Source organism: Pseudopipra pipra, chromosome 5, assembly GCF_036250125.1.
Source record: "Pseudopipra pipra isolate bDixPip1 chromosome 5, bDixPip1.hap1, whole genome shotgun sequence".
NCBI classification, from domain to species: domain Eukaryota; kingdom Metazoa; phylum Chordata; class Aves; order Passeriformes; family Pipridae; genus Pseudopipra; species Pseudopipra pipra.
In genome coordinates this window covers 13,865,778-13,893,425 of record NC_087553.1, presented here as the reverse complement: position 1 = coordinate 13,893,425, position 27,648 = coordinate 13,865,778, and the positions used below count along the sequence as shown (strand labels likewise).

The 27,648-nt window shown below is 48.4% G+C and overlaps 1 protein-coding gene and 1 pseudogene across 1 annotated transcript in view; one reads left to right on the top strand and one right to left on the bottom strand.

The window, feature by feature from the left end:
- The window catches only part of CACNA2D4 (calcium voltage-gated channel auxiliary subunit alpha2delta 4), a 128,405-nt gene that overhangs the window by 1,662 nt on the left and 99,095 nt on the right, over nt 1-27,648 (bottom strand). Inside the window, exons 27-37 of the mRNA XM_064654566.1 lie at nt 24,231-24,292; nt 23,040-23,054; nt 20,560-20,604; nt 19,533-19,595; nt 13,494-13,564; nt 12,599-12,674; nt 10,892-10,944; nt 9,880-9,935; nt 8,484-8,504; nt 3,185-3,302; nt 284-401 (exon numbers count right to left, since the gene is read on the bottom strand). Coding sequence (XP_064510636.1) covers nt 284-401; nt 3,185-3,302; nt 8,484-8,504; nt 9,880-9,935; nt 10,892-10,944; nt 12,599-12,674; nt 13,494-13,564; nt 19,533-19,595; nt 20,560-20,604; nt 23,040-23,054; nt 24,231-24,292 — 698 coding nt within the window. The remainder of the gene's footprint in view (nt 1-283; nt 402-3,184; nt 3,303-8,483; nt 8,505-9,879; nt 9,936-10,891; nt 10,945-12,598; nt 12,675-13,493; nt 13,565-19,532; nt 19,596-20,559; nt 20,605-23,039; nt 23,055-24,230; nt 24,293-27,648) is intronic.
- Nucleotides 6,065-10,425, top strand: LOC135415092 (uncharacterized; annotated as a pseudogene).

Sequence of the window (27,648 nt, the reverse complement as noted above, 5' to 3'; positions counted from 1 at the left end):
AATGGCAGCAGCAGGCAGGGAAAAAGGGGATGAACACAGCACAGAGATACAGGGCCTGGATGCAAGTTTGTACAGGTATAACTGCACGACCTGAGAGACAGAGCAGGGAGGTCAAGGGAAGGGCAGGTCACCCTGCATGGGCTGGAGATTTTTCCAAGCTGTCCCACAAGTTGGGTTGTACTCTCTACCCCCACGGCAATTGCACCAGAAGCACATTTTCCACCCTAGCAAATATGAAGATGAAGGGGCCTGTGGAGCTGTGCATCCCTGCTGGGTGTGGAAGGATATATTTGACCTCTTTTGGGTCCATTGGGACAGGTGGGAAGATGCTGCAATCACAGACAGCATCCGTGACGAGGAGCAGGAGGTTACTGCTGACGATCTGCTGTGCCACAAACATCCTGCAAGAGAAGAACAGATAAAGAAAGCACATCCTTCCAGCTACAACACCAGAGCTGCATTGCCTGAATGCAGCAAAGAAAACAGAGATCATCAGAAACAGGATGTCAGTCATGGAAGGCAGGAGAGACCCAGGGAGCATATGTACATGGGGGGAAGTGGTGCTGGCACACCCTTTTGGCCTCAGTAAACTCTGAACTGGCTCAAATTTAAAACTCTGTGCTAGGCACAAAAGCCAAAATCGAACCCAAAACCCAACCAACCAACCAAACCCAACACAAGATGGGGCAGCACATCACAGCAGATGACATTGAGAAAGCCTGGTTTCGTCTGGAGGTACATCAGTGCCCACTTAACATACATTTATGTGTATGCTCATACTATGCAAGGATGTCTGTATTATGTGGTCCTGCGAGGAGCAGTGCTTTGCTACATTTCATGTCAGTGGAGAGAGACATAGAGGATCCCAGCAGCACCCTACGTTACATCGGTGTGATGGGACCGACCAACCGAGGCTCGAAAATCGCACGGCTTCGCTTTGCGGCCACAGTTTCGCCTGCCCCTTCCCCTCCCTGTCGGACGAGCAGGCTGTGGCTTGCGGTGATGAGCACAGGCACGTGCCTGTGGTGATGTCTCTGGATGGAAGCGTTTGCCCGAGGACGTGCACGTGAGGGCTGAGTGGGCAGGCAGTGCAGGCGTTGAGTGGGCAGGGCAGGACGAGGGCAGGACGTGTGTTGGCTGAGTGCAGGGTTTTCTGCATGAGTGCTGTGCACGTGGGGGTGTGTGGGCAGCTCGGATGTGCCTCTGTGCTCACGAGGCTGCATGTGCCTGTGGCTGAGGGTCTGTGCACTGGCACGTGCACATCAGTCACAGGGGGTGCGTGTCCAAGCACGCAGATGCCGGTGCCACCGCAAGGTGCTGTACATGTCTGGGCACCTCGGCAACCTGCCCAATGCCTTGCAGCCATCACGTGTCATTCACCAGCACAGAGGCTGCAGCCACCCAAAGCAAGGCTGAGCTGCCCACGCTGCCATCCCCCTCTGCCTGCTGGCAGGGAGCTGGCAAGCTGTCCTGGAGCTGCTGGGCACAGGGAAGGCTGGGGATGTCGGGCTCAGTGTGCCTGCACTGGTGGCAGGGCTACAGTGGCTCTGTACACTCCCAGTCCTGCTGAACACCGCTCAGCCAAGGGAGAGGGCTTCTGGATTACAAATACAGGTTTGTAAGGATGTGCCCACTCCACTGTCCAACCTGGCTGCGCTGGAGGAGCACCCTGTCTCCCTGGTTTGCTTGTCTGGTACCTTGTCTTGCTGCCCTCTAGCCTCTGGGGATCTCTGTGTTCCCTTTCAGAGGTGTTGAAGGTTGCACACTGCAGCTGACCATTTCATTAGTGGCTTTTTCACTAATGACTGCTTTGGGAGCTTTGACAAGCAGGCTTTAACAAATTCAGTAACCAGGACAGAGGTGCTCCATGCACTAATCTCCAACTTCTTCCCCAGCACGGAACACCCAGCCCACCCTCACTCCACAAGGAACTACCTGGGCTTGTGGAACGGGATCAGGAAGGCCTGCATGCCTGAGCTAATGCTTCACAGAGCCTGTGACAGGGTGTGTGTCTCTCCCAAACACCTGCACGAAAGATGCACAAGAGATGCACCTGGGATCCAAGGGCTGTAACCACACCTGTAATTACAAAGGAGCTGAGCAGGATGTTGTGAAGGACAGGATGCAGCACCTGCTGCTGTGACGCTGGTGAGGTGCTGCCTCCAGCAAGGAGGGGTCAGTCCCAGGCTGTGTTGGTGCAGAGATCTGTGCAGCAAGACCTTAACAGGCCAATTTAGGGCAGTCAGCTCCTCTGGATCTGCCCAGAGCTTAATGCCCCTACACAATACCTTGTTGTCACCAAATCTGCAATCTCTTCTGAAACAATGTTTGGCAAAGCCTGGTTTTCCTACAGTCATGCTGACTAGCACAGGCTGTTTTCCTAACCTTTAAGTCTTTCCTGCAGTTGATCCAAGACTGAAGTCAGACCAGGTAGGATTTTTATTTTTTTTTAATGGGAATTCCAGTCAGATCTGTTTGGATGCCTCATGTGTAGGAAAAGCTGGACCAGTGGAAATTCATCTTTCTGTCACCTTTCCACACGTGATTGCTGATGGCACTATGGAGCCACTGAAAACAGCCTTTTACCTCAAAGACTTTTCTATCTAACTTTGTACTCTTCCTTCTCTTAAAGTGAAAATGGAAAATAAAACAGTGGACCCTTATTTTCATTTCTTTCAGTTTCACGCTTCCTTTTTTTCCCCATCCCTGCTTTTTTTTGTTTGTTTCTGTAGAAAAACAGAAAAAGGGTAAAAGGAAAAAAAAAAGGAAAAGGAAAGCCGAAAGCATTGCAAAAAGGAAAATTTTCTAAGAAAACCTTTGCCAGAAGCATGAGAAAACAGAAAAAGTTCCTTTCTGAAACCTGTGGAATGGAAAGATATATATATATATTTGAATGCTCTTTTCTTCATTCTACAGCTACCTCCGCTTATTAACAGATGGTTTTAAATTTTTGTCTCTTTTATCAAGAACAGGTAACCTGGTCTCTTCACCTCCTCCCTGTCCAGCACAGCTGTTTAGCTCTGCTCTGCAGCCACAGCTGGAGATACCGTGGTGGCCGCGCCATGGGCAGAGCAGCAGGTGACTCTTCTCAGGTTGCTGTCATCACCAAGGGGCCCTTTGACAAGGCTTGTGTGCCATCCCCCTGGGGGACCCCCCCAAATGAAAGGGAAGCTGCAGTTCTTACTTTTGGCAGTCTCCACACTCAATCAGCCCGTTGGTCTCCTTGATGGCCGGCTCGTACACGAAAACGGGGTACTCGGTGTCACAGGGCTGCAACATGTCGTGTTTCTTGTGCTTGTGAGCTGCGAGGGCAAGGAGACAAGGTGAGATGGGTGAAGGGCAGAGCATCACACAGGAGCTGCCTGCACTGAGATGGAAGCATTTAAAACTGGTGACACAGGTTGGAGGAGTAGCCCTGCGTGCCTGCTACCCCCTCAAGAGTGGCAAAGAGCAGGTGCCTACCAGAGAATAATGGGAAGGAGGCGCTGCACAAAGCAGCCAGGCAGTGATCCCTGCTCCCACTAGGTGGTGTGGGAAAACCAGTCTATGTGAGAAATGCGCACAATGTTGCCACTTGCCTTCCCCCAGCAAGCCCAGACCCTGCTATGCCCAAGCCACAGCTGTGGGACCGCAGTGGCCACAGCACCCCAGGGACTCCCTGCCCGGTAGGAAGGGTCATTTGAGCACTGGTACCCTTCTGTTCAAAGGAGCAGTGGGGTATGACTGAACCAGCAGCATTAATGAAGTCCCTCCTGCCTAACCCAGCCCTGGTTCACTTTTTTAAACATTGAAACCTGTGACTGGGCTGGTCTCAGTGCCTGTGCCAAGGGATCTGCCCCTGCAGGAACCCTGTGTGTCCACGGTGGGATTCATCAACTGCTGATCCCTCCTGAGCCCTCTGATGCTTCAGAGCGAGCCCACAGCAGGAAATTTGAGGGGTTGAATATTTGTCACACTAAGAAACCACGGCCAGCAAACAGATCAAGCCTGAGACCACAGGAAAGCAGATGATGGCTCTCAAGGACCAGCAGAGACCCAGCTCAGACACAGCAGTGGCTCCTGGAGGGAGCCATCCACCGCAGAGGCAGGGAGCAGCTGCTCCATCACTCATCAGTCACACTCTGTGGGACTTCCAAACTAATTTGGGGATGAGGGGGAGCTGGACTGCCTTATTAAGCCTCCCTCGAGAAGCAAGAGCGTTCTTTCTAGGAGTTCAGCAAAATCTGTCTTGCCTGAAACTGCCGCCTTGGGCCCTTCTGGCAATTATTTTCTGCAGTCGGAGGTAGCAAAGCCAGCTCCTGCCTCTGTAGGACACAGGGGAATGCTGCCGATGGAAACGCCGAGCTTTGTTGCTAGGGCAGAGGTGGCTGCAGCTCAGCCAACAGCACGTATGAGAAATGGTTTCTACATCAGCTTCGGGTCTGAGCACAAAGCCTCACTTCGCAGCCCCCCTCGCACACAGCAGCCACAGGCAGCCCTGCCGGGGGGGGTGGGGACCAGCAGGGAAGAGGGTCCTTCGGATGAGGAGAGCGCCCACTTTACCCCGGGCAGCAGAAGCGCCGAAGATTTATAGAAAAATGCAGCATCACGGGTTTTAATCAGCAAATGTATGTTAAGAAGGCACCAAGAGGGCACCATGATTCCGAAGGGTAATTTGCATCACTGTAGAACCCTCGCTGAGAGCAATGGTCTCCTTTTCCCCCCCCCACCCGATGCTGCCAGAGCACGCAGACAGCAGCAGGCACCACCCGGTGGAGCTTGCCGTCTAAACAATGTGGATTAAATGAGAGGGAGAAAAAATGGATGATTTTCTCTGATTTTTCTCTCAGGAACTCCAGCCCAATTTCCCCTCTAATGCCCTTCCCGGGTGAATATAATGGGTACTCAAGCCCTTCCCTCCAGTACAGAGTCCTTGGTAGGTTTTTTTGTGCTTTTCTTCTGAACTCTCGAAAAACAGCCCCTTAAAATCCTCCCAGACTGTGGGACCCACCTGTCGGTCTCATGGTTAGGTTAATTTTGCACAGACCCAAAAGCACAGAGAGCACGATTTCAGCATGGTGCCTTGTTTTGTATTCACCTTGGATTTACATTGAATTAATCAACTAAACTCCTCATTTCAGGGGCTGGCAGCACCTCTGCCATCAGCCAGGAGCTGCCTGGCTGTGCTCTGCCACCATTTGCCGTCCCTCTGTGTGAACCCCACACCGCAGAAGCACAGAAAAGCCTCTCCTGTTTCTTGCTAATGGAGAATGCCTCTGTCACAAGGAACAAGTAGTCCTGAGGAGATTTGGGATGAGCAGAAGAAGACCCTGTTCCTGAGGTGAATTTCAAAGGCTTAGACATTTCTGATGGAACATGCAAAATATCAGTGTTTGTGTTGTAAGGAGAGAAGCTGCAAATGCTTTCTAGCTCAGACCACCTCCAGGACTGGTAACTATTCTGGCCAGTAAAGTCCCTAAACTAAGACCAAAGGAGTGTGAGGAACAGAGCGGGAACCCTTTCAGCCCTAATTCACTGTAGTAGAGGCCAGGAAAGCAGCTCCAAACCCTGGAACAGGTGGCCAGGCTAGTCTGGACTGGGAACAGACCTTCTCAAGGACATGCTTGTGGCAAAGCCACACACTGGTCTTTCAGCCACAAACCATCGAAGTCCTGTTGTGTTACCCCTGGATTTGCAGCACTGTCACTGCAGCCCAGCTGTTGGCAATGGACTGTGCCATTCTTGCTCTGAAGAGTTGTTGTGATGACCACAGAGGTGACCTGATAAAGTTGGGGCAAACTGCCAGCAGGAATTTAGAGTATTGCTCATGTCAGGAGTGGCAAAGGCTCCTGACATAACAGGGATTTCATCCAGGACCTCAGTTTTCCCCTGTCCCTGGTAAAGAATGACATCCTTCTCTAGCTCCAGCTTCCTGTTATAATATCATCAAAGCAGATGGAGCTACAGTAATATAAAATACAGTGGTGTGAAGGACGGGGTGGAGGGAGGGGGTGAAAGATACTGTCGTCTTGGAAAATACAGAATGGAAGTCAATCTCAGGCCTCCCAGCCTCAACCAGTGATGAATGAGGGCTGTCATCCTGGTCTTGGTGAGCTTGGAGAACAGTCTTGGGCCTCAATGGGAATTAAAGAGACTGCATGTGCATACCTGGACAGCACTGTTTGCTGGCTGACCTGCACACATGGGCAAGAGCTCTGGACACAGGACTAGAGAGCCAACACTTGGTCAGTAATTCTGGGTTGAACTACGCCGTGGTGGCACCCACAGGAGCAGCGTGTGCAGTGGGAAGTGCACCAGGTTTGGTTCCTTCAGAGGCACTTTTGCCACTGGCATTATGGGCTGTGTCAGTCTCAGAAGGGGCATTTCTGGTTGAGTCTTTCATGACCCTTTGCAATTCGAGCTGCTCTGGGTTAACTTCATCGTGTGCACCAAGCTGTATTTTTAAACTCTGCTAAATATTGAGAAGTGCCCGGCACAGACAATCTTTATTTTTGGCACAAGCTGAATGAAAAGAAGCCACTTTAAAATCTCCTAACTTCTGCACAGAGACAAGACCCATGACAGAGATTATACTTAAGCCTACTGCCACTTAATTCTTTGGAAGCAATGCAGTTGCAGCAGTACTGAGAAGTTCAGAGAAGCCCAGTAGCATGTACATCATCAGCAAAATGCTTGGGCTGAGCCTCTCAATGCACATGCTGGACATCAAAATGCTATCAGCCCCCTGAGAGTCTGGTGGTCAGGGATTAGTAAACAGCCAGCGGAGCTGATAACATATTGCAAACTTTATAGCAAAGAGTGAGTTAATTCCAGGCTGTCGTTGCTACCATCTGCACTTCCAGAAAGCCTTTGTCAGACATTTGGCAACCAATCCTTCTGAGCAGCAAAGGCAGCTGCCGTGCCTTGTTATGAACTATAGAGCCCAGATTGTGAACTCTTTCCCACCAGCATAAATCACGCGCCCGAGTCAGTGGATTTACTCTGGGACACGAGACAAAATCTGCCACTTAGTTACCAATATAAAACACAGAATTTGATCAATTATCTTGTAAAATATCCTCTGTGTACATTACCATGCAGTAAAAAAAGGAAACTTTTATGATTTACAGAATTCTAGAAATAGTCCTTTCTAGGCTGCATGCCTTGGCTGGAAGTATTTTTGGCCTAATTAAAAGCTTTCAAACCTGGTGATGTTCATAAAAGCAGAAGCCCTTACAAACGCAGAAAGAAATTAAGATGCTGAGAGCAGTGAAAAATCTATGGCAGCAAACATGTCTTCTCACCCCCTCTGAAAAGCAGATTTGTATGATGAGTGCAGTCTGAATATATCATGCCCATTTTCCGACAGCAAGTCTCACCTTCCCAGGAAACAAGAGAACTTGGGAAGCAGAAATAGGCTCAGTGCTGCAGAGCCAGAGGTACACAGTCAGGTAAGGGTGAGCATTAGAACCCTGATCATTAATTCCCCTGCACATAACCCGGAAAAAATGTGTGCTCAATTTCTCTCTCACAAAATGTCTCCTTCGCTTCATATTTTTTGCATACACCAGCCTTGGCATGCAGTCAAGAAAATGTTAACAACTCTGGCAAAAATCTACAGCCCCTTCTTAACAACATGTGCAATCCATTTCTTCCAGCCCCAATAGTATTCTTCCACCCTGCTACTCCCACACACACATGGACACTCATTTTTTTATCTGTAGACACCCTCTCCTTCTCTTCCTCTTCTTCATACAGTAAAATGCATTCCAACTGTCTCTATTTCTCTATCTCTGTCTCACACATACGTCTTGCTGGGCAGAGAGCAAATCAGCAAATACAAGCTAGATATGGAATCAGGGAGATACAAACACAGCCACAGTCTGGACTCCGTCTTGGAGGAATTTCTACCTCGCCTGTAGGAGTGGATTTATGAGCTAGAGCATATACTTATCAGTCGAACTGCTTGAAAGTAGTTTTGCATTATCCTGGAGCTGGGCTGGGATTTATCAGAAGGACCTAAGCCACGGGGTGTGGAAAAGAAGACTTAAGTTGCTTCTTAAAAACTGAAGTCTACGAGACTCGTATAGTTTTTCCTGCAAGAAGGTGTGGGTTGGTCTTTGGTTTTGGGATAAAAACTGAAACAGAACGGGCCTGCTGGGAACCAAGGTGAAGGACATGCCATAGTACACAGGCTATGGGCCCAGCTATGCTGTAGTAATGAGTGATGATGTTGCCTGTGACTGTAGTCCCTGAGGAGGCTTGTGTGTTCCTTCTTTTATCAACTTCTCAGTGACAGACCTTCAATCACCAGCTCAGCCAGCTAAACGAGCAACAGCTTCTCTTGCTTCTTTGCAGAGCAGGGAAATAGAGCCAGGCACTGCCTTGTCCCTGTCACACCTTTCTGCAAGTTCCCCACTGTCCAAAAGGTGGAAAAAAGTTTTTCCTAGCCTGGAATTTCTAGTTAATTCTCTTTTTTTTCACTGTTAAGTGGTTCTACTTACAATGATGGAAGACAGCCTTGGCTGGAGAAGCGCCGTGACATGCAGACACACAGTGACGATGGAGCCACGTGACAGTTTCACATGATGGCAGCACAATGAACACATGGATTCACACACAGCAGTCATGGAGGTGATGTGGGAAAGAGATGAAGAAAGCACAAAAGGAAATGGTGATGAGCAGGGCAGCAGTGAGAACCCCCTCCCTTTTTCCTCACATCTCCTCGAGCAAAGACTAAATCCAACGGCAGCCACCGAGCAGCCACAGCAGCTCAGTGCAGGAACACCAGGTCAGTCTGTCCTCCACAAGGAGCAGTCTCTCCTGCCCTGGTACAAGCACTGCACTTGCTCATCTGACTCCTCCTCACTGATTTTGGCATGGGGCCCCTCCTGTTATCCTGATGGCAGCAGCCAGGGCCACTTAGAGGATAGCTGCAGCTTCTACTGCCATCTCTTTGGAGAAAGAGAGTGGGACCTAAACAGTACCCAGACATAGGCCTTGTTTTCTGAGCAGAAGGGAATTTTGCTTTCTAAAAATGACTGTTTCCCCATTACACCAGGAGAGTTCAGTGCAGAAGACTCAGCTCCACAGTTAGCATGGAAGGTACCGCTGTCTCCACTAAAATAGTGATCAAGAATTAATGAGAATGCAACAACAGCTCTTACAGGGCTGCACAGAGCAACCTCACCTTTCCCTTGGAGTCTCCTCAGTGCCATCAACATCACCCCCTGCCTGCAGGGCTAGGGATGGGACCACAGAGATTCCCAGGATGTTTCTAGCAGGCAGCACTACAGCTGCAGGACAGATCACTGGATTTCAAACCAGACATACCCCTCTGCTGCACTCAGCTGCTGTGCAATACCATGTGCCATCATTTTCTCTCTTCCAGAGCAGGTCCAGTGGGTAAGTGAAGACCCTCAATGTGTTATTGAACTGTAAGGTTTCTGTCTAGCTTCCTGAAACCCCTGCTAGGCTCTGGAGAACCTCCTGCTCCAGCCCTGCTCTGTCCTGTCCTTTCAGAGACTGGAAGGGAGTCTTTCCAACTAAAGTGCTTTGCAGTGGATGGCCTCTCTCATCCCACTGCACTCAGGGTAGGAGTCCTCAGAGAGAAGCACCTCCCACCTCCTCAGCAAGTAATCCTGAGGAAAGCAAGCTCTGAGCAGCACACACCTCACTCTGACCGCTCTGGTGCTGTGGCAGCCTGAAATGGGGGTGGAAATGGGGGGAGATGTGGTGGTGGTAGGATCTGGAAGCTGGATCACAGTGTCCATGGAAGAAGAGGTGTGGGGCACAGTGCAGGCTCCTTGCACAAGGCCAGGCTTCCCCATACAGTTTCTTCTGTCACCCGTGGCTGTAACACTCACGTGCTGTGGGGTGGCTGGACTCTTGTGTACTCACCATCTGCCAAGTTGTTTGAGTGCCAGAAGCTACTCATGTTAAACTCCAAAAGGAAGCTGTCAAAAGAGCAAGAACAGAGGATGCTTTTTCAGCAGCCTGGAAGGATGCAGGTGTCAGGGAGATGGCCCTGTTGCCCGGCAAGTATCAGTTCTAAAATGTTTACTGCGAATTTGCTGGCAGTGGAAGTCTGATTTTTTTTTTTAATTTTTTTTTTTCCTCTCCATATGATAGAGTGTAACTCTGTATCGTGGGATCTGTACCGTGGAAGATGGGAATGGGCTTTTTTCTGAGGTATATACAGTGTGAGGGGCTCGCCAGTGAAGGAAGGAATGAGTACAGCAACCCCTGAGGCTGGGAGGGAATTCAGTCCCTGTGGGCCCCACCTGAGGAGCAGGCATGGATGGCCATCAGAAGGCTATACTCTGTCTACTTGAAGGTAACTACATGCCACTTTGAATTATTCTGCACCAACAGGCAGAGCTGTATCTTTTCCTTCCCTTTTGCACACCCAGCAAGCTGAGCAGTGGCACTTTCATCCTAATTTGAGCTTGAACTCTGATTCACCCCAGAAGTTTGAGGGGAACCCAAATCTAGGGGACAGCCTTCCCTCTCTTCTCCCTGGCCTGTCACTCAGAGCTGAGCTCCCTGGCTTGCTTCCTTCAGCCTTCTCCCCCCGTGAAAGGAAGGTGTGCATTCGCTCAGCACGGGCAAAGGAGACAGGCAAGAGGACTCGGCATCAAGGATCTGCACAGGGCCCCAGGAGACCCAAGTCCTATTTCTGACTCAGGCACTTTGTACTGAGTGACTTCAGGTAAATCCCAGACCCACTTTGGTCCTCTGCCTCTCAAAATGGGAATAGTAATAGCTTTCTGTCTCCCAGGAGCAAGGCTGAGCTGAATGTCAGCAGAAGGCTGACAGCAATGCCCTATGCAGGGGCCTCCTCTTGCAGCTTTCTCAGCTCTTGACCCCGTTGCTCTGAGCCTCCCAAACACCCACATCTTTTGGTACTCACATGAGGAAATCACTTATCAGCCATTTCACTGCAGCTAGAAAGGCATAAATTGGCTGGAGAACAAAAGAAGAAATGAGAAATACCATAAGGACCTGGTCAGAGAATTTATAATTGTTATGCAGGACCCCACATTTCAGACCAATTCCCTCCACTGATCAGAGCTCTTGAAGACAGGCTGGAAATTCAAGGTCTGGGCATCACTGGAAAATGTTCAAAATGTTTTGATGTAAAAAGCCAGCAGAGCTGCCTTGCTACTAATAATATCTTCTCACCCCCTCCCCATCAGGGTCAGGGAGTTTATCATAAATATATGAAGGACTTTGAAGATGTAATTGCTTGATGATTTCTCTCCAGTATGGATGACCTTCAGAGCTCAGAGCAGGAGAGAAACATAGCTAAATGGGACACCACCAGTTTAGGATGCTTTATGTTCTGATAGCAAGTGGTGTTTCTGGGACAAGCCCAGGATTTAGTATTATCTTCCATTGATTGATTATGCTTAACTGTGCTTTCATCCAGCTTTTCCTCAAGATGGCATGACTTCTATCATCTTCCTGCTTTTCAGCTACAAATTGGAAATCCAGCATTATCCCAGGGACAATTCATCTGCAGAGGATCCTGCTGCTTCTTTTCTTCATGGTAACCATGTCTAATTTTCATCTCTCTCTCTCATAATCATGCCCGTCTCCTCAAACCCAAAACAGATGCAGTAGTCACAGGACACAAGATAATGTTCCATTATGCTAACTGACTTATCTTCAGCCAAAATAAGTCAGCAAATAGTAAAATGTAGAGATTATTGGGAATTCGACCGATTCTTATGTGTGAATATAAAAAACAGACTTTTCTTGATTTTTTCCTTTTCAAGGGTTTTGCTAAGAGGGGGAGATGAGAGATGAAGGCTGAATGCTCACCTTTGTATTCTCTTCCCAGTTCACTTTGGTTTTGACAGCTCATATTTTGTGACAGTAATCAAAATTGGAGGATATGATCAAGCAAATATTTTCACTACAATCACAATATTTTATCTAGCTTAAGTATAGCCACTCCAAAACAGACTTACTGTTAAAAATGTAACATGTTGTTAAAAGTGTTAAAATCCCTGTTTAGGGTTGTGTCAACTAGTTTAAAGTGGCCTAAGGGTTGAGTAATTACTTTGTTCTGCCTGTTTGAGGCCACGTTAGGAAGGTAGAGTGGGATTAGATTCTTGGTTTGTATCAGCCTAAAGAGAGGTTGCATTTGGGTACTGGTAAAACTCTTCCCTCTGTTGGTTTGTTCCCTGGGCTATCACCACTCTGTTGCTCCAGCTCCACTCATACTTCCCCAAATGACTGTCAGTTTTCTCCCAGAGCAACCCTCCTTTATGAGCTGCTGAGTAAAACCATGCCCTGTAAAAGGATTCCTGTTCATTTCAGCTGCTAGCTGATTCCTTGGCTTTTAGGGGAAGCCTGCCATAGTTTAGTTCATGTCCTCTCCCTGAACCAATTTTCAGTGAGATCCTATATGCCAATAGAGATCCACATTGGAAACCACAGCCAGAGGCCACCGCTGCCTCAGAGACCTGCCTTAGATGAGTTTGGACATTCCCACCGCTTGAAAGCAAACATCTACTACAGTCTTTTTTGTGGAATGTGCTGCCCCAAGGTGCTGGAGATGCCCTAGGAGAAAGCACAGCCCAGGGAGGGCTGCATGCTGCCAGATACGTACGCTGAGCAGGGGCCGGGCGCCGCTGTGGTGGTGGTAGGGTACTTTGCACATTGCCTGGTAATCATACATGGTCACCCTGCAATCAAAACAAAACAAGCCAGCAGTCAAAAGCAAGCAGTGCAACTGGCCTAGGGGACAGACAAGTCAGCCTTCTCTAAAAAATTTCATGTATGAAATATTTGCTGTATGAACTAAAACAGCGACCTGCTTACACGTGTCTTTGCTGTTTGGCCAGTGCTGGATCTGGCAGAGCAAGAAATACAGGCTCTGGATTAATGCAACTGGGTCAGAAGGAAATATGTCCCTAATTTCAGAGAGTGAGTAAAGCAGGCTGTGAAGTAGAGGAATTATGATTGTGACTACCTCAGGGCCCCCTAGTTCCTGTTTTCACTGAAACTCTGAACTCTCTTTTGACATCAGCTGGGGGAGTGGACTGAGATGAACGGAAGTATTTTTAAGAGAAAGAGAAATGTGGTCAGCCAGTTGCAATGCTGCATCCTGGGGGGCTCTCAGACAACTATTCCGTAGAAAGGCTTTTCCCAGTGGCAGGAGGAACTGAAGCACTTTTGTACCCAAAATGCCAAGAAATGTTTCCCAGACAGAGAAGCAGCTACTTCCTGGCCACATAAAGATTGGAAGTTACTGTGTCTTTCTGTGTTTTGCAGCAGGTGGAAGAGCAGGAGATGAGGAGAAACAGCCTGTGTGGTGATGATCCCTGAGCGAGTCGGGGGAGGGGGCAGGTAGCTAAAGGAGCTCTTGTTTCTAAATAAGAGAGTCACATGCACCATCAGCATGTACATTTTCCCCTGCTCAAGTGCTTCTCAGAGGGACCAATATGCTCTGACCCACACACCAGCGAAGAACGAGAAGTACAGCGTGGAGATCCCCCACTTACCGCCTGAACATGCCCATGTTTAGCAGCTGGGTCATTACTGAGCCATCCACTGCACCAAAAAATTTTCCAGTCTGTAAGTACAAAAAAGGAAAAAACAGGATAAACTGACAACAGTAAATTTTCCAAATGCTCGAAGGCTCCAGCTGATCTTGTCTGCTTGGAAGCCTGCTATGTACGACGCGTGTTTTATAAGGAGGTAACGCTGAGCCTTGTCCTTTGGCTGCCTGGAAAGCTTGAGGGAGGACTTCCCCCATCGCCAGCTGGGCATCCTGCACCATTCCTACCACGCTTGGAAATGATTTAGCCCACATAAGTCCCTGCAGCTTGTGACAGAAAAAGGCAGGCTCTCAAGCTGCAGAGACCCAGGCATGTTGAGTCACCGGAGGCCTGGGTTCTCCTGTGGGTTTTTGGGAACCCATGTTCTCTGGATCTGAATGCCTGACTCTTCCATTTGAGCCTCTCTGCTAGCCCATGACCACAGTGGCTTTGGAAACTCTGCTCTCCTGCTGCCCTGGGTGAACTGCCCCACCACGTATAAGTGCGATGTACAGATTTATTTAGGCAGCAAACGTAATTTTACAATGCACTGCAGTGCAAGCTCTGAGCATGAAGTAACCCAAACAACACAACATGAACCCATCCATCCCTTTAGCTTACACATTATGCACTGGCAAAGCCAGAGCTGTTGCACAGGCTCCACCCTAGCAAAAGTTGCATCTGGGGCAACAACCCCCCAGTCCCACTTGCATGCCTGGACTAAAAGAGAAGCTTGTGGTCCCATTTATGCCTTGGAGTCAATAACCTCAAATACGGACGCAATCCCAAATCTGGGAACTGCTGCTCTAAAGGCTTCTTCAAAAACACAACAATTCTACCTTTCCTGATTACTAAACCATGACAAATCTATTGCAAAAATACTTCAAATCTGTCGAGTCCACCACTTTGTTTGTAGGCAAGTAAATAAAATATTCATCAGATATGAGCCGTCCTCTGTCTATTTTCCTGGCTCATGGATCCTGACACGGTAAATAGCTCCCACGTGTTATGGAAGCATTCACACAGTCTGGGGGGATGTTTTGCTTTTCCACTGATAGGATAGCAGTCATTTAGCATGTATTAGCAGATGACAGATGACTTCATTTATTTGAGTGGGACATTTTGACTGGAAAAACCTGAACCCTTAGGCAGATTTACCTAAGATCACATGGTAATCATCTAAAAGTAGTGTTACATGGTTATGAGCTTCTTCCCAACAGGCTTTAGAAGTCATTTCGCTGTATAAAGCGATACATAACATCAACTCCTCTTTGAGCATTTAGGCTGTAATTGTCTCAGACATAGTAAAATGTGCCTGAGCAAGCACTAACTTTTTTCACTGTCCCTGCTCTTTCAATCTGATTAGGGTGATGAAGAGGCCAGCTGCTTCCATTTAATACCAGTCTGCAGACCCAGCAGGCACTGGAGCAGTGGGATTTAACACAGTGCAAGCTGCGGACAGTGTGGCAAGGGGAGGGGAGGGGGCCACTGCAAGACTGCAAATGGGTCCTGTCCTGTCAAGAGATGCTGATGTCTGACCAAATTTCTCCAGCTAGGATGTCATTCCTTCAGGTAAAAGAATGAGGAGCTACCAGAGTAAATGAGAGTATAGCCTAGGCAGTGTGTTCAGAAAAGCATCTGCAAACTGGCCTTTAACATCAAACCAGACATTCAAACCTTGGTATTGTTTTAGTACCCTGTGCAGGAAGTAACACAGAAAAGCATCACTTGGCAGAGACCAAAGCAGTCCTGTACCAGAGCAACATTTTGCAAAGCAGCTCTCATTACAACTTGCTTCCTCCAGTGACTGCTGCTCTCCTAGGCATCCCTCTGCTGTGCTTCTCCTGACTCCCATCTCTGGGCAGGTTTCCACAGGCCCTTGCAATTTCAGAGGTTCACAGCACAAAGCGTCGCTCTGAGATCCGGCATGACCCACGCTGCATCTCATCCCCCTGCACCCATGTGACACATGCTGTATCACATCCTCCTGCAGCTGAGTGTACAAGCACACATACAGGCTATGCACAGGAAAGAGATGCAACCCAGAGCACACATATGGCTCAAAAGCTACATCACTGCTCACAGACAATGCACATCCACCCTTTGCTGGCTCGTTGAGCAATTTACACTTTTTGTACATTCAAAAGCTGTAAACAAACAGGGCCTGCCCGATAAGCCAGGCTTTGGGAAAGCAGGCAGCCTCCTTGTTGCATGGCTCAAATGGCCCTTGCTTTTCCACAAGCTCTGCCCAGCCCTGGTGGGACCTCGGCCTTTCAGCTGCCCCCCTGCACCCTGGGCAGAGCTTGCACACACGCCGTGCAAAATGCCTCAGGGAGAAGGCAGGACCTAGAAAAAGAGGTTTAGTGAGTGAGGGAACATCTGGATGCAGCAGGCGGAGGGAGCTCAAGACCTGTGATCCACAGCTGTGCCTACGACTGGCAACGGAAGGCGGCTGAAAACTCAGGGGTGGTCGTGGTGCCACGGCTGCAAACATTGGCTGAAACACAGCACTGAGCAGCCCTCCCTGCAGCACAGCCTGAGCCTGCCACCCACTTTCCCTCCCTCCCCTGCTCTAGATCACCTGGTCTTCTCCCTCACTCGGTCCCTTCTCCTGACTCTGGGTTTTAACTCTTTGCTTCCTCTGAGCCAGATGGGGCTCAAGAGTCCGATGGGGAGATATTAGCTCCAATTAAGAGATTACCCATTTTTCCCCAAGTAATCCCGCAGGGAATTTCCAACTCATCACTCATTAAAATAATCCTAAGAAGTCCCTCTTCTGTGGTGTTTTCTGACTGCCAGCAAGCCTCCTGCTTCCTTCATAGAGAGGTTATTAGAGGCAACTCCCCATTCCGATCCCCCGTCCCAAAGGGCAAAGGGGAGCAGGGCCTGAGCCATGCTGTCCTCACCCCATTCCTGAGGGAACTGGTTCACAGAATCATAGAATATGCTGAGTTGGAAGGGACCCACAAGTGGTCACCCAAGAAGAAGGTGCAGGCAGTGGGCAGCTCTGTGCTGAATGCAGCATAAAACACCACAGTCCCAAAGGAGCAAGCAGAGAGATGGAACAAAACATCTCAGAGCCCATGGAAAGGGTCTCCAGCACCAGCTTCTGGCTCGGGGGCTGTAAGGACACAGGCACTTTGGCACCTCTCCACTATTGTTAGCTTCCACTCTGCCCTGGGATGTAGGCATTTGGATATGAAAGCTCCTCAGCTGTCTTCCTGGGGGAAGCAGGGATGTGCCTGGGGCCCTGCTGGTGCTGGAGCTGCCACAGCCCGCATGGTCCAGCAGGGTAGATGGTTCATCTGTGCACCCTCATTCCTTAGGCATCCCATGAGCTCACTCCCACCCCAGCTGGAGGTGCAGCACAGGCAGTGTGCAGGCAGGCTGCCCTTCTCCACGCTGCTGGGCTGAAACCCTGACCCAGGCAGCTGAGCCACTTTTGCTGGTGAGGGCAGAGAGGGAGAGCAGTGAACTAGCTGACTTCTCCAGAATGGCAAAATACCCGCAAAAATCCAGGTAGGAGATTTTGGTTTTGGCATTATGTTAAAGGATGCACTGAGGAAAGAGTGTGGGATGGGGCAGGGAAGGCCACACTGCAGCAAAGGATCCCATGAAGCAAAATCCAGGTCACAAAGCTGTGAAAACCAGGGTATTGATTTAATGCTGCTGCTGTCTTGAATTCCCTGTAGGGTTTAACCATGTGGACACTCATGGTGCCACCAGGAGATAAAAACAGCAACTGGAACAAGATAAAGAAATCAGAAGAAAAGTAGTGGTGTACCTTCTGATGTCAGAGGAGGTAACAGCTGGAGGAGAACAGCTCTGGTGCCTGCCAAAATGCCTGATCTTGGAGGCACGTGGATAATGTTTATAATTTACCCAAATCCACTATAATGCTATGTCTCTGCTAGTCAGATTTTTCAGAGATGAGCTTTTGGGAAACCTCATTTTCCATAAGATGCAGGAAAAAATACAGAGACAGAACCCAGGAGGATGATGTTGAGGACAAACAGGACTCATGGTAACTAAAGGGTGTAGTTGTCTCCACTGATGGACACGTCATGGGACTCAGTAAAGCACCTTTGAAAATGCCATGGGAGTCAGAAGAGGAACCATCAATTCCTAAGACTATCAGCCCATCCTGAACATCCAGTAGGACCTGACCTCCCAGAGCAGGGAGCCAATACAACTTTACAGCATTTCTCTCCCTTATTTTTCAAGTTTTCTTTTTTTTTTTTTTTTTTTTTTTGTGGCACACCACAGAATTGAAAGGGTCGTTTTACTGGACTATTCACTGTGCTGGGTAGGTCACTTTCCTACAGAAAAGAGATGGTTTTTCCTTGCAGTATGCCTCCCTGGATATCTGTCTGCATCACCCCCTGGTGCCACTGTGCTGCCGATTCAGTTCCCGTCTTGGCCTCTCTGAACTCTCTGTGCAGTGCCTGTGGGATGCATAATCTCACCTTTTCCCTTCCCAGCCTATTCTGAATATGTTAATCAACACAAGTCCAGGTGGGAAACCACGGGACTCACATAGCTGATGTTTTCCATCTAAATATCCATCTAAAAATTCCTCTTCTTTCTTTTCTGTCCCAGCTACTTTGAGATCAACGCTGCTACTTCACGCTTCACTCTTTCACCAGAACTTCTTCAACAGTCTCTTGTAAGGGACTCTGAGGCTGAACAGAACTGAAAAGCAGTAGGTCACCCAGTCTCCCTTATATTTTGATTTTCTCACTTTCAAAAAGTATAGATGGTAAGTTTTCTTTCTTATAGAAGCTGTGCTGCTTGTCTCAATCACATCTGTTGGGAGTTTTGTTACCTTAGTTCCCATTTCAACCTGTTTGTCACATCCTGAAAAAAATAATTTCTGGGCTTGGATCTATTGCCCTTTGGAAACACCCAAACTGTATTTGTTAACTCCAGTACAATGGCAATTTTAATGAAAATCCACACTTCTGTCAGTAACAAAGCTGCTTCATTTCCCGTTTCTTTTGTGAGGCCACTCTTACTACTGACTTATTGCTTTGCAGTTTATGAAACTGTTCCAACATATCACTTTCTGACATCCAGAACTATGGGGCTTTATTATTTTTAAGGAAATAGCTGTATGGTGAATTTATCAGAGAACAGAAAAGTATAGCTAAATCATGTAGTGGCTGGTAGTGTTGACTTTGCCCAGGCTGCACAGGATGTCACATCACAAACTGCGCTCCTTCATCTCCCTAGAAATGGTTGTGGAAACACACACTTTATTTTTATTACAATTCTGAGCCTTTTTCCATACTCCTTTCACCTCTGTAAGTCCAGTAAATCCTTCGGTTCTTTAGGCGTGTTCTGGTTTCCAATTTGCCTAAATGATTTCATCTTAATTTTTGCCTTTAGCATTTTGCTCCTATCGTCCCCTCAGTTTCCTTTCCTGAAGAACACCTGCTTTGCCTTCAGAAGTGCTCAAAAGCACTACTCCCTTCCCTTCCCTTCCCTTCCCTTCCCTTCCCTTCCCTTCCCTTCCCTTCCCTTCCCTTCCCTTCCCTTCCCTTCCCTTCCCTTCCCTTCCCTTCCCTTCCCTTCCCTTCCCTTCCCTTCCCTTCCCTTCCCTTCCCTTCCCTTCCCTTCCCTTCCCTCCCCTCCCCTTCCCCTTCCCCTTCCTCTTCCCCTTCCTCTTCCCCTTCCTCTTCCCCTTTCCCTGGCATATCTGCCCTCTGGGACTGTCTCACATCACCTTTCAGTAGCATTTGTGCCAAGGGAAAGGAGTCTAATTTCCTCACTTCTGATAAAAAGGTATTTTGACTAGTTCCTCACTTATCACTGCAAACTCCTTCCTCACCTAGGATGTGCTGTCACTCTGCTGGGAGGCTTCCCCCTCACTGCACAGTTGAATTTAATTACACCACAGCCACCCTTATTACACAATTGAACTGCATTTGTTTAAACCGGCTCTGGTGGGTTATTCAGGAACAAGCAAACCCCACCCCTCCTCCTTCCCTTATGCTCTCTTACCTCTTCAGGTATTTTGGAAACAAGTATAAAGCCATTGTTATCAAGGAGGAAGCAATTCAGAATCTGCAGAGGTGAAAGAGAATCAGTATTAAAGATGGCTTTTTCCGTGTTTGCATGTGCGTGCTCAGGATGGGGCGGTGTGGGATTGTGACGATGGCAACAGCCTCGGCATTTCCGTGCCAGCCCCACGGCTCAGCTACCACGGGTTTTACACAATTGACTTTTCCCTCTCTGCCTCCATTTTGAGGTATTTAGTTCATGAGCTGTGACAGAGATTGCCTCTTGCCAGAGCTGCGTGCAGGCCTAGCAGGCTGTGAGACACACTTAAGACAAGGCATGCTTCAGGAAGAGACAGGATATTGGGAGAGCTCTTCTCTTTAATAATATGGTGTCTAATGCCTTCCATTTTTAGGTTTCAGAGTTTTATAACCACTCATGAAATAACCCTCTCCTCACCACTGAGTATCAGTGCTGATCTTATTTTTATTTTGCAGAGCAGGAAATGGAGGCACAGAGTTTAGATGAAAACACTTAGGTCTTGCAGAGAAAAACTAGCGTGCAGAGGAAATCCTACATGAACATACAACAAGAAATCTCTGGTGATCACGCTCTTCAGGGCAGGAGCTCCTGTCCCAAATATTCCTGGGAACAAGGTTGAAGCAGTGGCTTAAACACAAAGAGAGGTGTCCAGCACGTCATGAGAGTGGCATGACAACTACTCTTTCCTGTTCATCATCATCATGTTCAATATTGTCTGGGATGCCAGGGAGACAGAGGAGACAGACTTTCCTTAGAGCCACTGGCTGGAGCCCCCATATCCCTGCCTTGGCCCAGCTGGCCTCTCACAGCTGATGGGAAGACCTAAACTGCAAATTTTTCTTGTTAGCATGAGGTCCTGCCCCAGCTGTGCAATCTCTTGCGAGGAAACAACAGGAAATACTTTTCTTTTGGGGAGACAGAGATCTCCACAGAGCAGGTAGGCAACCCCACCCATCATAGGTACAGAGAAGAAAGCTGGGCAACTTACATCATCCTGACAGCTGAGAGGACAGGCACCGTCGAAGGCACTGCACTGGAAAGGAAAAGTGGAGCATTAACCGTGGTGTTAAGGAAACTTTCCTGTCTGATCATGCACGAGCCACTCTGGCATTCACAATCCCACTACCAGAGACTTTCCCTGCTGATACTGAAGCCCCTTTGCAGCAGGTGGCTCCAGTGACCCAATGCGTTGCCACTTGACTCCCTACACACTCCACTCTCACACAAGTCAGACAAGTTTTCCCTACTGGTTTGACTCCAGGTTTCCCATAGGAGAGTCTCAGATATCCAGAACCTTAAACCAATTTATTCATGGTGCAGTAACACAGAAAGAGCTTGAGCTGATGCCTTTGAGGAGGGACCCTGAATGAAGTAAACCCTGGGCTTTTAGACCCTGACAGTGTGATAGTCTGGAATCTCCCTGGTGAGACAGTGGCTCCTGCTGTGCCTCTGGGTGGCCGGACACCTGGCTGGCCCACAGGTCCCTGTGCCCTTTGTCGTGCAAAGGGTCAGTGCCAGTTCAAGGCCTCTCATCTCTCATCAAGGCTCCCACCACCCAGACCTCAGCCTGCAGCTGCACACGGAGCTGCCTGCACTGAATGTATCCCTCAGCACATGGCATGATCTCATCTTACAGCCTCCCCCTTGGGACTGCTGAGCTAAAGGTCTCCCTAACAGCACCCCATAAAGCTCTGCAATTAAGCTGGCATTTCTTTGACGAGCTCTACAGCAGGCACAAGTTGGCCACTCGGTAGCTCTTCGTATTCTCTACCTCTCTGAGCAACATCCCCTTTGCTGAGGGCTCTGATCCTGCACCTGCCTCCCTGACATGCTTCCAGCAGTACCTCTGTGCTCCAAGCAGAGGTGCCACTTGTCAAGAAAGGGCAAAAGTGAAGGTTATTGTGCACCAGTGAGAAACCTGCGTGCATTTCTGCATCTGTTAGTATCCAGATTAAGTGTATTTTAGATAGAACTCTTCTCAGGCAGGGATATTTTTTTTGTTGTTGCTGTTGGTTTTTTTATTCTCCAGACAGCTAATGATAAAATAGGATGTGAATGGTGCTCATGCAGCCCAAGGCAACATCCATTTGTTTCATTTAGGATTTCTGTGTACCGGACCTGACATGTGTTTCACAACAGTGATCCGGGTGGGGACATGAGGGGTTAAGTGGTGAGTAACAAAGCCCTTCAGGTGCTTATTGATTTCATAATTGTTTGGAGTTTGCCCTGGCTGCATGTGTCTGTCTCTTCATATTATTTTTTAATTCTATTTTCTCCAGCAGCAGAGGGAAGAAAGCTGACATGGTGATGCCATTTCTGTACACGGGGTCCCCTTCCTGCCAGAGGATTTTTGGGGTCAGGGAAGGACACTGGCATAGCACATAGCCTGTCTGCTCTCAGCCAGCTACCCTTTATTTTCTCAAAACCCTTAGACATAAACTCCAATCCCCTTTCTGGATGAATCTCAATAACAAGAGGTGAATTTGCCATTTCAGACCACGACAAGACCATAACTTTCAGCTAGAATTTGTTTCTCCTCTTGAGCTTTGCAGAACACAACCAGTAGTTTCAGTCTGCTGTCCCTCTGCTTAACTTCAGAGGAGGCTTGGAGATGCCTGAGTTTGCCTCAAGCCCCATGGCTTTGCAATATCACATGTTCACACTCTGAATCCAGCTGGCTTTTTGAGGCTCTAGGGAGGTTGGCTTAGGAACATTCCTTTATCCACGGTTGCAAGCACCGTCTCACCCCTGCCTCACCACAAAGCAGCATGTGGTTGTTTTGTTTCCCTGGATGTATTCCTAGAGGTGGCCCTGTACTTCACCCTGGTGGTTTCCTTCCTTTGGTCAGCAGAGAAATGTGGTCACAACAAACCACTATAACGGCCTTGGGGGATAACAAATACAGAGATCGGAGTTCAGATGTCAGAACAGAAACCCAGAACCAGAGTGGTTTCCCACAAGAAAGGCCTGTGTCTTACAGCATCTTCCTCAGCAGGGTGAGGACCAAGTCTCACTGCCGCTGCTCTTCCAGACCTGGAGAAGTTCTAGCAGTGCCCAGTGCTGGGCTGGCCATACTGCAGCAGCACCACAGTGAGGACCCTGGTCTGAGAGCACTGGCAGCTTGCAGAGTCTCTGAGGTGGGGGCAGAACTGAAACTGTGCTCCCTGGTTACTCTGAAACCACATCTGCTGCCTCGGGCACAGCTCTCTCCTCAGAGACCAGACTACCTCACAGCATCCTCCTGCTGTTGGTCAGGTCTCTGTAACCCAGAGCACTCTCAGCTTTGCCAAAGACACTTAATTACTGTGAAGACAAACACAGCCTCTGACAGGTTTGGACCATCTCCAGTGACTACAGACAAGGGACGGTGCCTATAATATGCTGGCACACAAATGACACAATTACAAAGCCAAGCTGCAGCGAGGCCATGCCAGGATGCCTCCCTGTCCCCAGCTTTTGTCTACTTACATCACTGTCATTGGGCTGGGAGATGGGAGGCACAGCGTGGACATCCAGAGAGGCACAGCATGCAGTGAAGCAGGAGAGGGAGAAAGAAGGAAAACAAAATCTATTAATCATTCCTCTGTCAAACGGCGGTCACGTCCTGGGAAAGCACACGCATGCTTTTTTCATACCAGCATCTACCAGGGCCATGGCCTGCAGGCACTTGGCACACAGGCCTCCTTTAGCTTCTTTAATAAGGCTTCTCAGTTTCACTTAACACCCGTGAGGGCTTGTTTCTGTGAGAACTGTCTGGGTATGGCCCTCAGGAGATTTTTTTTTTAAATGATGCTCTCTGTTGCTGCTTCAAGATGCTCTCCTTTGCTTTGCAGGAGTCTTTTTAGCTCAGGTTAGGTTTATGTGATCTGCCCACCTGTGAGAATGCTCCTGCCGCCCCCAGACAGCTCTGGGATTTTTTGTTCCCCACGTGTTCTCACTCCCGGTGAGCAGCTTCCTGCCCTCTCATCTCCTCTGTCATCCCCATCTGATGACAGTTCCCTCCCCTGACAGCAAAGAGCTGCTTCTCCTGTGTGCTGCTTTAATCCTGTCAGAATCACCCCTCCAGTAGACCTCCCTGAAAGCAAAGCCTGGGGAGAAAGCCCCTGGGTGGTAAGGGAAAGGTGTTTCACTTTTCCTGCTTCTCAGACTGGGGGAGGTGTTTTAATTATTCCACTCTCTCAGTCCAGCAAGAGTGTCCAAAATTAGGACAACACCAAAAGCCTATCCCTGGAGTAAATAATTTTTATTTTGGCAAGCTGGTAGTGTTTTGTTATCATTATCAAGAAGATAAGAGAAGGCAGTAGAATTTTTTTTCTGTGAGCCCAAAATCGCAGATTTCCGTGAGGTTTCTGAAAGGCTGAATGAGCAGAAACATATTTCTACAATTAAATGTGTCATATGCAGCAGAGCTAATGCCAGGCCAGGATGCTGACACCGTCAACACGGCATTTGCAGAGCAGACTCACGGCTCACACGGCATTAGTGCCATCAAAGGATTACAGAAATGTGTGACTTCAAACTAATCTACTTCATAAATCATTTAATGTGAATTTTGCAAAAGCCCTCATCAAAATGCTGTCATATGTGATGTAACATAGCATCGACCTTGCTGACAAAGAGCATTAAATTGTCTCCCTGCATGACTGCTGATGCTCCTACCTGTTGCATGGTCATCCAAAACTTGCGTTGGAGCAACTCCAGCTTAATTTGCACACCCACCGCTATGGGAAACAAAAAAGAGGGGAGAATGAAGAGAGGAATGTGCAAGAGAGGAAATACAAGTACAAGTTAGGAAAAGAGGAGTAAACATTTGCCCAAGGTGATGGCATGGAAATCACAATTGCAACCTGCTTCCAAGTGTGAATGATAAGCATCAGGGTATCAGCACTGAGTCAGACTGCCAAGTGAGAGTCAGAGGTTTAACAAGGGCGAGGAAAAGGGGACACTGACTGTACTGAGGTACTGAGACCTCCCTCACACTAAGCACTATGAAGCTACAAACAAATTAACAAAAAATAAAAATTCCTCCCAAGACACCCCAGGATATCATGAACTTTCCTCTTTGTCTTTTTCAGATTTGCCTGGCCAGAATGGATGTTTGTGATCACCCTGGCCCCAAGTCCTGTACCACGCAGCATCAATCAGAAATAAAGTAGGCCAGTGTGAGGAAGCGATTAATTTGGAAACCCACCTGTCTCAAGGGGAAATCACAGAGATTTAGATTGCTCCTAAGCCACTACAAATGCGCAGAATTATGAATGTCACTTGACAGAAAGTGTGATTAGGAATAGCGATTTGTTACCCCGTCCCAGCCTAGTGCACGGTGGGCTAAGCAGAACTCCATGTGAGTGTGTGTGTCTCTTAATGAAGTGTGCCCTAATTTCTTGGCTTAATTTCTCTTCTATTCCCAGCATCGTGTTCCTGAAGTAAGGCAGGAGAAGAAACGGCGCAGGGTCTCTGTAACAGAACAACCCAGCTGTCCCCGGGTAGGTTGCCCACGAGCACATGGAACAACCAGCGCAGCCGTGCACAGCCTGGCACGGTGATGGGGAACAACTGGGCTGTGTGTCAGCTAGTTGAATCCTAGAGCTCTGGAGGAATTACAGCCTCAAGCAGGACCTCGAAATAGAATATAAAGTGCAAGTGAGGGAGAAAAAGAAGCACAAGAGAGGGAGATTCTGAGCCTTTTTTCACAACCGCCGATATCAGGCAGATGAAGTGTTGCTGTTTCTACAGATTTCCTCTGAATTAGAAAGAGCTTCAAAGGGGGGAAGAGATCCTTTAAATCTGAATCATGCCGTGTGGGTGCTTTTAAACTAACAGTATGAACTGATGCTCTAATTCAGATGGGTATGAATTAAAACTGGAGTATGCAATGGTGTATTTTCTTGACGCATCTTGGCACCCGGCATCAGCTCTACCTTTTATACCAGTGTCCTTGTCACATTCCCACTGCTGGTACATCTTACAAAATCCCACGTATCAGAGGCACACTTCTTAACCTGCCTCTGCCTGCTGTAAACTGAATCTGACTGCCTGTACACGGGAGAAAGGAATGATTTCGTAGAGCTGCATTGCCCTGAGCCTCACAGAGCACAAACCAGACAAGACAAAGAATGTAAAAAAAGGAGGAAGGACAGGGCTGAGTCGAGCCTGGGCGAAGATTCATCACCTTCAGCGAGGCTACTGCAGGCATGGTTTGGCTTGGTGCCCCTGCTGACAAATCAGCAGTCCATGACAGAAGGGAAACGGTGCTGTTGCTGCTGAGTCCAATGAGGCCCACGCACCCCATTTGGGATGTAGCTTTAAATAAATTCATTGCCATCCTTCCAAACCACCTCAAGAAAGAGCCATTCCCCTTATCACAGCAGATCACATCAATGGGGCTGAGCATTACCCAGGACATGGAGTTTTTACGAGACCTGAAGAGGAGTGGATAACTACATAACTAACCTTGCAATGCAGAGCATACTCAGCGGCTCATGTTTTTTGCAAGTGGGAACATTTAGTCTCAAATTGTTCTTCAGAGGGATTTTAGCCCCTGGCTGTGAATCCTTGTTTCTGCCCAGGAGGCATGAGTAGCACATGCCAAACCTGGACAGAGTTGCCTGAAACATGAGGAAGAAGAAGACCTGGAAGCTTGCACAGGTGGCCAGTGGCAGGGACAGAAAGTGGAGTCTCTCAGCCCTCTTAATTCCTCTTTGCACATTGCCCACAGTCCTGTGTAACCTATCTGTGCTGTCTGACAGCAAGCCTTGTCCTTTTGATGCAATCTTTTCAGCCCTAACCTCTCCACAGGGGAGAGGGCTTGGACTTACTCATCTTCTCTACACTAGCCCTATTTCTCCTTTCCCAGTGGTCCAGCACACATTTCTAGCTAGGGGAATCCATGGAGGTGTGGTGAGCACCACTCTCCTCCTCACATCATGGCACAGCCTGAAGAGGCTGCTGAAAGCAAAGCTGGGGTCTCTTCTGCCTCGCAGCAAGGTTTGTCTGTCTGGATGGTATCCATCACAGGGAACTGTGCTGGGGGGATGGCTTCACATTCCTGCCTGGCAGCACCACCCCTTGCCAGTTGGCATGGATTGACAGCTACTGGCAGGAACCATGAGAAAATTTCACACATTCGGGTGACCTGAGGAAGACACGGGAACTGAGGAGAAACAGGCCACAGTCACCACCCCCCCAGTGCTAGTAACAAATAGTCGCCTGGGCATCTTCACGCTGTTGGTGAAGCCAAGGAGAAAGGAGGAAAGCAGCACTTCAGTCTGAGGTAAGGATGATGCTACAGCTCAGGTGAGAGGGAGAAAACTGAAATAAACTCCTCCGTGCTTGTTCCACACTATAACTGATTGTTAATGAGCCTTTTTGCTCTGGTGGCAAAAGTAAGCTGCATCAGTGGGAAGATCTGAGGTCTATGAAATGATGAATGGCCTCTGCAGAGTGTTCAGAGACACCATGGATAATAGTTTTATTCCTAGTAACGTGCAAGTAACCTGTGCAACTGTAGCATCCCAGAAGTGAAATAAAAGATGAGGACAAGCATTGCTGAACACCTTGCACAGGCAGACATTGCTTCACTGTGCTGACACGCTACCCACTGTAGCTGTGCACTACTTCCCACCAGCAGGCACCCTGCCTGCAAACCCATGGCTGCAGTGGGCTCTCTCTGGAGCTGTGCACGGAAATAAAAGCCTTCCCCTCCACCTGTTCATCCCTCCATTGAGCATGCCTGCTTCATTAGCTCATCCTCTGCTTGCCTCTCTTTCTGTCTGCATTCTCTGGCTTCTCTCTTTGATTTATCCATATGTTGTTCTCATAAGGAGCTTTCCCCAAGATTTAACTCTTGGGCCTGCTGCACAACAAAAAGGCATAACAAAGAGTCGCAAGATTACATCCTGCAGAGTGCTTATCAAGATTTACCTTGCTGTTCACAACCTGTTTGCATGGCAGACAGTCCAATAGTTAAATAAAACCTGTGATTCAAATAGAAGAAGGTACCAGAGCAGCCATGCCCATACTGTCTGTTTGCATTTTCCATTACCTGTTTCTGAAATATTCCCATTTTCCCTCTCGA